The sequence below is a fragment of the Corythoichthys intestinalis genome, chromosome 8 (assembly GCF_030265065.1).
Source record: "Corythoichthys intestinalis isolate RoL2023-P3 chromosome 8, ASM3026506v1, whole genome shotgun sequence".
Taxonomy (NCBI): Eukaryota; Metazoa; Chordata; class Actinopteri; order Syngnathiformes; family Syngnathidae; genus Corythoichthys; species Corythoichthys intestinalis.
This window is the reverse complement of record NC_080402.1, coordinates 40,643,990-40,654,894: the sequence shown is the minus strand read 5'-3', so window position 1 is coordinate 40,654,894 and position 10,905 is coordinate 40,643,990. Positions and strand designations below refer to the sequence as shown.

The 10,905-nt window shown below is 38.1% G+C and overlaps 1 protein-coding gene across 1 annotated transcript in view; it reads right to left on the bottom strand.

Moving 5' to 3' along the window:
• Positions 1-1,123: 1,123 nt before the first annotated feature.
• Positions 1,124-10,905, bottom strand: part of slc2a15b (solute carrier family 2 member 15b) — a 32,061-nt gene continuing 22,279 nt past the window's right edge. Inside the window, exons 11-12 of the mRNA XM_057843859.1 lie at positions 3,620-3,747; positions 1,124-2,604 (exon numbers count right to left, since the gene is read on the bottom strand). Coding sequence (XP_057699842.1) covers positions 2,377-2,604; positions 3,620-3,747 — 356 coding nt within the window. The 3' untranslated portion in view covers positions 1,124-2,376. The remainder of the gene's footprint in view (positions 2,605-3,619; positions 3,748-10,905) is intronic.

Sequence of the window (10,905 nt, the reverse complement as noted above, 5' to 3'; positions counted from 1 at the left end):
TCATTTTTCAATGTTCTTGGTGTAGTGTCCCTTTTAAAAAACAGCATACACACAGTACTTGATTGATATGGAATATACGTGTTATCTGGCCCTTTTTAGCTGGACAAGCATGTGACAATAATTTCCCTATTCGTGTGTGTTAGTTCTGCAGGAGGGCTGACAGATGGATCAACTAGCCTAAAGGCAGAAGGAAAGCGATCCTTTAGCATTGTGTATGGCTATCAATGTCACATGACACATGGTGCATTTGTTACCCTTGCTGCAGAGAAGCACTTTTACGACGGCAGCTTTAACACTCTGTGAGAGAGCAATGTCTTACTACAGCTTATTTGCAGCATGATGGCTCAATGCAAGCGCTGGACATTACATTTTTATATGTCGTTTCCATGCTAATGATAAAATAACATGTTCGATTCCAAAGCATGTGGCTCACATGCTGCCTGTTCCATGTTGGAATTTATTACATCATTTGTTAAAATTAATATCTACAGTTTGCATGACTTACTAGAAATGCTTTTCCATAGAGCTGTTATACTGGACTGTCTCAGAAAATTAGAATACACAATATTCTAATTTTTTGAGACAGTCCTGTGTATATATACAGGACTGTCTCAGGAAATTAGAATACACAATATTCTAATTTCCTGACTGTCTCTTTAATTCAAGATTAAAAAAAAAAAAAATTCCGGGTGCTTCAGGGATTATTTTATCATCTGACAACTATTCTGTTCATTCATTATTAGGTTTATAGCTGGTGCATGAATCAATGTGTTCTGACCAGCTACTTACAGTATATGACTTCTTAGATGAGATTTGGTAAGCAATAAAATACACTTTAAAGCTGTAGAAATGGAGCATTATAAAGCAATAATGCTGCCCTATAGGCACTAAGAGGAGAAAATGTTATGAAATATTTGAAACATTAATGGTTTTATAAATTCTTAATTTTATTGAATACTTCACCTTGTATTTGCCTACACATTCTTTTACACATAGTATTTTTTAAAGATAGACCAACACACATGTTGATAAGTTACAATTCAAGACATAAAATGACTACTACAGTAGCCACAATACCATCTCTCTCAAAGGTAGATTATGCAGTTTTCAAAACCATATTGATAGCAGAAAATTATTATTAAAAACAACCCTATGTATTGCCTCTGATTTTATTTTTAATTAAATGGCAAGAACTAGCCAATCAGCGACTTTAGAGACACGAGGCCAGACCGAATAGTTTTGTCAATGTTTTGCTCACGCTCACCTTGGTGCTTACGGAGGCTCATGGGGACACAGCAACCTTGCGCAAGAGAAGTTAATTATAATTACTAGACGGATTATTAAACTCCAGTTAACAACAAAGGTTAAAAATAAGAAATAGGACAACTCTCCACTTAAAATCAAGGGTTAACATATTCATCTTTGTAATGGGCAGGGATTACCTGGCACCGCCAGACTATTTTCCCTGTATTTTTCAAACACTGTGAGAAATAGTCTGGGACCCAGCACATTAACAGCTTCTCGAGCAAGTACAAAATGAATCGTCCAATCAGATTAGTTTATTTGCGTGACGTGTTCTTAACGAGTAACGTCAGTCTTCCGCGCCGAAAGTCGTCTCTACAACAACACAGATGGCGAACGGGAGAGCCGAGAATATGTTCCAATCCGCAGTAAAACCAGTTTTAAATTACCAAAACCACATCGACACAAGTCATTGACAAGGCTCGCGCCATGTTGAATAAACTTCTCCATTCTCTGCTTACGCTAATTACTTGTCGCTTTAACAACGTCACGTCTGCCCGTCGCTGATTGGTCCACTCCGCTTTCTGTTTGTTGTGGCTTGCTCCGCCCTCGGAATTTGATCCGCCGGACGGTCGCCAGACTCAATCGCTGGAACAGCGGTGAGTCTGGTATACCAGGCAAGGGCAGGGATGTTATAGGGTGAGGAGGGAAAGCAATTCAATATTTAAATCTAGCAAGCAGTTTGAAAACGGCAAGATCTACCTTTAAGTAAAAAGAGACCATCACATTTGCAGTAAAAGAAAAGAAAAAGAAAGGTTTGGACAAAACACTCAAAGTGCGTTGTGATTCTGATTCAGTGGTCATTTCCCTCTGATGTGTTTACACACGCAGAATATAAACATTCGTAAAGGGTCGTCTAAAGTTTGCCTACATGTGAAGTTGGGACTCAGGAACAAATTCCTGGAAAAAATGGATCTTTGAAAGCGATTAAGATGCTTTGGACAATTCATTAGAAAGACATGTCTTGTGACCTTGAAATCACACTAAAAACAAGTTTCTCATAACGACCTCTACATGAGGTGAGACCATACAGTAGTGTCTTTGTCTTAACAGTATACATTATTCCTTCACCTCTTACTTTATATTGTGATGGCCCAGCGTCCCATAACCGTTCATCAGAGACATTTTCAAGTGCCCGTTGGATGTCAACTCCTCTTCTAGGATGTTGTTCTTGGAGGCAAACATCTGACTGATCTCCATGAAGGTTTTGTTCCTGGTTTCAGGAATGATGAAGATGGTGTAGATGGCCACTCCAAGGCAGATGGCGCAGAAGATGAGGTAACAGTAAGGACCAGTAGCTTGCTGTAGAGGGCACAAATGAGGAAGAAATGTCTTGAAGTGTGTTGGTCATGTTGTACATCTGAATTACACTGGTATACTCTGCTTAATTACCTCCACCAGTAGTTAAACCCAATGAATGCTGTGGTTATGTATTTGGTTCCGTGTGTCTATTTGTCTGTTTGTTCTTGTTCAAGATAACTCAAGAATAAAGAATAAAGGGAGTATTATCAAACTTGCAAGATACGTCTACAATGAAACAGAAGAAATATTAACCCTTGTATTCTGTTGGGGTCAAAATTGACCAGTTTTCAAGTCTCGGATTGCAAAAATCAATCGTACATTTTAAATATCCAACCCTGAAAATGGGTCAGTCTTGATCTGAAATTTACTGCAAAGGTTTAATATTTTCTGGCTGAGTTGAATCACAGATCAGATTTAATCCACTAGTAGAAATGTGGGCAGATTTCTAACAGAGCACAAGGATTACATTTTGGTATCATGAGGTCAAAGGTCACAGGGTTCAGAAAAGGCATTTCGTGATAACTTGATAACGGATTAGTTTATTCAACTCAAATTTGAAGGACAGGTAATATAATGAGAAGACAAAGGTCACAGAGGTCAGAAATATGGCGATGCTTTGAATTTGGCTGCTTATTCCAAAGTCTGCTCTCTCAGAGTGTTCCTTTAGTTTTTGTTTGTGTTAAAAAAAATTCTTTGTTCCCAGAAAAATTGTATTAACCTGATATTTCCTCATTTTACAAAAAAATGCATTTGGAAATTTCATGGAATCCAAATATTCGAAGAAAATTCAATTCGCAATAACACTTGGGAAGACGTCAATAAACAGCTAAAAATTTCTTTCTCTCTTTTGTTTTGTGAATTCAAAATGGAATTCCTTTACCTTTGTGGCTAAGTAACTTCATGACAACGACCCACTAAGTTCTCTACACCATATCAAAAATAGTCCTTTAAAATATTCTGTTTGGACCAGAGATCACATAAATAGTGAAGAGTGGAAATTTTGATGAGTTCTGACCTCAAGGAAGGGAAAAACAAAGCCGATGGTGAAGTTAGACAACCAGTTGAGACAGCCGCCCAAGGTGTACGCTGATGGTCGGTGTGACTGCTTGAAGAGCTCCGCTGTGATCAGAAAGGGCACGCCGGCTGAAACAGATTGTGGAAAATGTCAATTTCATTTAGCAGACGTTTATAGTAAATGGTGAATAAAAAGCAGTTGGAGCATTTTTTGATACTCTTGAACCTGCTCAAAGTCCAAGTACTACACTATTTTTCTATAGTCAGACAATTCAGGCAACTAACTATCTAACTATGAGAAGGATTTTGAATGTACAGTATTTCAAATGTACAGGTCCTTCTCAAAAAAATTGCATATTGTGATAAGTTCATTATTTTCTGTAATGTACTGATAAACATTTGACTTTCATATATTTTAGATTCATTACACACAACTGAAGTAGTTCAAGCCTTTTATTGTTTTAATATTGATGATTTTGGCAAAAAAGTCACGAAAAATCAAAAATCCCTATCTCAAAAAATTAGCATATCATGAAAAGGTACTCTAAAGAAGCTACTAACCTAATCATCTGAATATACGAATTAACTCAAAACACCTGCGAAAGATTCCTGAGGCTTTTAAAAACTCCCAGCCTGGTTCATTACTTAAAACCGCAATCATGGGCAAGACTGCCGACCTGACTGCTGTCCAGAAGGCCATCATTGATACCGTCAATCAAGAGGCTAAGACACAGAAAGAAATTTCTGAGCGAATAGGCTGTTCCCAGAGTGCTGTATCAAGGCACCTCAGTGGGAAGTCTGTGGGAAGGAAAAGGTGTGGCAGGAAGCGCTGCACAACCAGAAGAGGTGACCGCACCCTGAGAAGGACTGTGGAGAAGGGCCGATTCCAGACCTTGGGGGACCTGCAGAAACAATGGACTGAGTCTGGAGTAGAAACATCTAGAGCCACAGTGCACAGGCGTGTGCTGGAAATGGGCTACAGGTGCCGCATTCCCCAGGTCAAGCAACTTTTGAATCTGAAACAGCGGCAGAAGCGCTTGATCCGAGCTACAGAGAAGCAGCACTGGACTGTTGCTCAGTGGTCCAAAGTACTTTTTTCAGATGAAAGCAAATTTTGCATGTCATTTGGAAATCAAGGTGCCAGAGTTTGGAGGAAGACTGGGAAGAAGGAAATGCCAAAATGCCTGAAGTCCAGTGTCAAGTACCCACAGTCAGTGATGGTCTGGGGTGCTGTGTCAGCTGCTGGTGTTGGTCTGTGTTTTATCAAGGGCAGGGTCAATACAGCTGGCTATCAGGAGATTTTGGAGCACTTCATGCTTCCATCTGCTGAAAAGCTTTATGGAGATGAAGATTTCATTTTTCAGCACGACCTGGCACCTGCTCACAGTGCCAAAACCACTTGTAAATGGTTTACTGACCATAGCATTATTGTGCTCAATTGGCCTGCCAACTATCCTGACCTGAACCCCATAGAGAATCTGTGGGATATTTTGAAGAGGAAGTTGAGAGACACCAGACCCAACACTGTGGATGAGCTTAAGGCCGCTATCGAAGCATCATGGGCCTCCATAACACATCAGCAGTGCCACAGGCTGATTGCCTCAATGCCACGTCGCATTTGAAGCAGTCATTTCTGCAAAAGGATTCCTGACCAAGTATTGAGTGCATAGCTGATATAAATAATTGAAGGTTGACTTTTTTTATATTAAAAAAAAACTTTTTTGTATTGGTCGGATGAAATATGCAAATTTTTTTAGATAGGGATTTTTGGTTTCTCTTGACTTTTTTGCCAAAATCATCAGTATTAAAACAATAAAAGGCTTGAAATACTTCAGTTGTGTGTAATGAATCTAAAATATATGAAAGCCTAATGTTTATCAGTACATTACAGAAAATAATGAACTTCATCACAATATGCAAATTTTTTGAGAAGGACCTGTAATCATTATAACATTGCATGATGCCCCTTGGAGCCATTCTGCGCAGGGATTTTTGAGGCTCCATCAAATTTTTATTATTTTCGGCCAAACCGCACTTCTCTTAAGCTGAAAAGAGCTCTCTGGACATCCAAAAACATTTGCGGCAATGCCCAAACACGAAAAGTCCCAGACTCAAATTTTCAAATGTAATAACTTACGTGCAAGATAAACGATTTGATGCCCCTTGGATACATTCTGCACAGTGGTTTTTGAGATTCCATCAAATTTTTATTATTCAGCCAAAGTGCGCTTCTCTCAAGCTGAAAGGGCACTTAGGAAGTCAAAACTCATTTTGGTCTCTGGGCAAAAACAAAAAGTCCCAGACTCAAATTCCGCCCAATGGTTTTTGAGATTCCATCACATTTTCATTATTCCGCCAAACCATTGGCGCCACCAGGGGGTTGGCCAGGGGTGGCCGCGCCCCCTCCCTATAAATTTGTTGGCCACCCCACTGGCCACCCCACTTATCATCATTAGTAACATCAAATATTACACAATACACCAAAGTATATCAGTAGCCGTGTCCTTAAGTCTTTCTGATAGTTTTCCCCTGACCTTTTTACTGCAATTATATAATGAAAACCTGAAATTATGGCTTTTAGTTTTGGTGTGCCACCCCAAGATTTTAAGTGGCCCCATCTGGCCACCCCTATGAAAAATTCCTGGAGGCGCCACTGCGCCAAACTGCACATCTCTCAAGCTGAAAGGGCACTTAGGAAGTCAAAATTCATTTTGAGCACTGATGAAAACAAACATTTTCAAATCCTGTAATTTTTTTTAGAATATAAACAAGCCAGGGGCTGTAAAATCACCACTAAGTAGCAGATGATAATAATGAACTTTCCTCTGCATCAATCAAAATAAAGCAGTATAATGCTTGCATCATGTCATGCAAAAATACTTAATTTTTCAATGGGTGCTTCATTTTAAGACCTGAAGACATTTGCCAAGTTAGAAAAGAGTGACCAAACCATATGAAGATGATCTTAGTCAGGGCTTGTGCAATTCATTAAGATGCTGTTTTTCCATTTGAAATTGTCCATCACTTTAAATACATGTAATTCTTCATTGTTAAAAGTGAAAGTGATTTAGGAGAAACTGGAATTTCTCTCTACTGCCATAACGTTAAGTATTACAAATGCTGTCCTCGTTATCTGCGCATGATAATTGCGCAGATGAGAGTTTAATATTGTCAGGCTAATAACGAGGCCATAATTTGTCAACATCTGCGGTATGTATGGGAGGCGTCATGTTGCGTGCAGGCTTTAGTCTGACGGAAGCTGCATTCATCACGCCGAGCTGATGAACAATGAGCCATTAAAAGTCTAATTGCGGCAACAGAAACCCTCGTCTGTGCGCTGAAGTATAGATTTTTGCCCGCTTGACGAATGACGTTGTGTACACCAGATTCTCCCCAATTCATCATCCTCGCAGGTCCACTCAACATGGCTCTCAATGTTGTAAATGATTGCCTCTTAATTCACTTCACTCAACTCTTTCTCTTGTATAAATGACTGTGTGAATGGATGTAGTGTGGCACTTAAGACTTCCTAATTTACAAGACTAATGAAATACAATATCAGTGTGCAGGCAAAGGGAGAGAGAGAAGCGGTGCTTCGTTGCATCATCATAAGTGTCCAGGAGGAGGCAGTGTTACCTTACTCACTGGACAAGACCTAGTTGTGTGGGGCTACATCAGATCTGTATTGAGCAGGTTAGTGTATTACGTCACACTGTGTTGCAGAATAACTACCCCAACCCCCCAAAAACAACCCTAAATAGAAATGTTGTATAATACTTTAATAAAACTGTGATTGGCTAGCAACCAATTCAAGGTAAACCCCACCTACTGGCCGTACAGTTGACTGGGATAGGCTCCATTATCTCCGCGACCCTTTGAGGATAGCCAGCGCTTAAGATGAATGAATTAGCCTTAGAAAGTTAAATAAAATTTTATTTTATTTTATTTTATTTATTTTTTGCCCCAATTTTTTTCAGCGTCTGTAAACGAAAGTGTAGGTTCAACATTAACAGTATACTGTATTTTGAAACTCTCATTGCCTATAAATTATAGTATGCAGCAAAGTGTCATTGCATGAAATTGACTTTCCTGTATATAGTATATATATAAAAGTTGTGAAGCAATAAAACTGCAACAAAAATGAATGAAATGAAAAAAAAAAATTTTTTTTTTTATAATGGGTCAAAATTATTTTTCAAACAGATCATGTGACTTTAGATAATTTGCCTTGCATATAATTCCCCCCCCCCAAAATAGGTGAGGCCAAATTTTATGTTTCAAATGAATTTTTTCTTTGATTGATAATTTTTTTTTTTTTTTTTTTTTTTTTGATTGAAGCAACTTTTTGGGGGATTGATTGATTTAGACACAAATGTCCTACCCATAATATGGCCCAAACACAAAAAGGATTGATTCAATCAAATCAAATTTTTTGATTGAAGTGATTTTTCTTTTGAAAATATATTTTTTGTATGAAGAAACTTATTTTTTGATTGAATAATAAAGACAAAAACGCCCTAGCCAAAATGTGGCCCAAACACAAATCAACATTACTTCAATCAAAAAAGTTGCTTGAATAAAAAAAAAAAAAGACCCCTATCAAAAAAAAAAAAAAAAAAAAAATCTAAGAAAAATGGCTTTCCCATGCATTTTTTTAGTTTCAATTTAATTTTTTGCATTTAAACACTTTTTTTTTATTGAAGCGACTTTTGTTTAAATTGAAAATATACGTATATTTTGATTGAAGCAACTTTTCTTTTTATTGAGGCAACTTTTTTTGGATTGAATAATAAAGACACAAATCTACCTCCATATGGCTCTGCCCAGGGGATACAATTTTTGACTGGGGTAACAACATTGGAACGACACCGGCAGGCGTACCATATTCAATGGATGACGATCTTGGCGAAAAGTATGGCTGTCCTAGGCAGCCTGATTTAGAATTCCCCTCAAGAATGATGGTAAACAAAAAATCGCTCATTGTCAACTTATTATTCTAAATATTCTTGTAAGTTAATTTTTTGGCTGACTTTGCATTTTGAGGTCATCAACATGTTGTGCCCCCCCTGCCCCAAAAGTCAAACTCCGCCTATGGGTACTTCTACTTACGAAATTAATTTGTTCTTAGAACTAGTTTTGTAATCTGAAAATTCCGTAAGTAGAGACGCGATTTCCATGAAAATGTCTGTTCCAAGCCTCCCAAAATTCAGACATAAATCTTTTATAGAGCATAAAAATGCATCAAAATATGGAACAAATACATGTTACGATTAGATTATTGCACAACAAAGATAAGATGAGAGTTATGTATAATGTAAAAAACAAAGAATAGAGTAGATAATAAAAGTTAATACACTCCCTTAAAGCTGTCGGAACACCTCATGGCGAATGAAGAGGACACTGGGGGACACACATACACATACAGTAGCGGTCTCTCTTAGCCAATCGGATGCCAGGAAGATGCTAGGCCATAGCCAATGGCAGAGCAGCTATAGGTATGTTACATTTAGTAAACTCCAAAACTTGCGAGTAGCAGTCCATGCTGTATTTTTGCCTTTCATATCGTGAAATGTCTTTCATAAGAAGAGGCAATATTTTCCCGGTGAGGCGTGTCGTAACCTGAAAATTCTGTATGTAGAGAATGTTCGTAAGTAGAGGTATCACTGTAGTGTTAAATTCAATGTCGATCTCCTTCCTGGTCTACTGTTCCAGTGCCACTCTGATGTTTTTGTCTTCAAGATAAATACATATTGGCATTCAAACTTTATGCCCTGAAGACAATTACAGAACATTTTATTTTAAGAGCAAAATGAGCATTAATAATTATTTTTACAGCTCTGTTCAGATCAATTATATACTTTATTGGAAACAAATTAACTCATCGGCTGCCACTGACAACAATGGATGTCCAATCCATTTGAAATGGGAAGGCTAGCAGGGAATGATCAAGGTTCAGTGCCAGTGATGACAATTGTCCAATCTATTTTGATGGGAGGAGCTGGCAGAGAATGATTACTAGTTAAACTATTACAGTAAAAATAGATTGGACGTATATCATCATTAATGGTAGACTAGCCAACAGGGGCGCTGGAAGTTACTCACAGCTGATCTTTTTTAGTTTTTCCCATCCAAAAACAGCAGTTTGGGTCCAAATTCTTCATGCTTGCGCGTTTTCTCCATACAAGGCATGCACAATGGCAGTACACACGCATGCAGGATAATCTACATACTAAAAAGCTACTACAAAGACAGTGTTCTATTTCACCTGCAGTGTTTGTTTAAGTTTTTATATTGTAAATAAAAGCGCCCGTGTTTTATAATACAAATCCCCATAGCTAGACAATGCAATGATACACAAACAGGTTTGAAAACTAAAAAGTCCAATAAGCCTCATTTTAACACCCGGTTTTCACAACACTAAAAATAATTGCACACGATTCTCCAGCAGTGCTCAGCATGGTGGCAGCTCAACAACAATACATACTGCAGACATACATACATACATACATACATACATACATACATACATACAGTACATACTGACATATAACTGTCGCTACTGACATACCTGTCAAGTCGTTTCGGTGTAATTTGTACTAGTGAGCACTGATTTTTAAATGTGTACGCCGTACGTTAAAAATCTGTACGTTTTTCGTGCATTACTTTTTTTTTTCTCTGTTCGGATTTTATCACCATTTCGGCAACGAGACAATGTGCGTTACTATGCGTTACTACGTTGGTTGAATGACGCGAGAAAAGTCAGAGACACGGAGAGAGAAGAGTGTTTGCTGTGACGCTGTAGCAAATGCGATGCTGGGCTAGATGGCTCCAATATTTCCTGACTGAAGCCGACAGCCTACAATCTACGCAAAGATTTCACATGCATACATGCGAAATGACAGAGTCAGCAATGTTAGTAAACAGCTGCCATCTTAAAGCAATAGACTTCTCAGAAAGGCTCTGTTGTAGTGAACCTTCCTAACGAACCTAAGTAACTTTTTTATCTAAAATACTCCTAAATCTGAAAAATCTTGACTTGACTCTATCTTTAAATGACGAAAGTTTTAAAACTTTCACATGTCGAAAGTAGACAGAAGGGGACTAATGCAAAAACTGGAGCAATTTTAACAACTTTAACAGTTGATTCCCAACATTAAATGACTTCCAAACATAGCAAAGGTTACTATGTTTTTTTTTTTTGGGGGGGGGGGGGGGGGGGGGCATGAAAGGTAACACCACTTACTTTGCCAAGTAACTAATTAGTCTTACATTCAGATAACTGAGGTA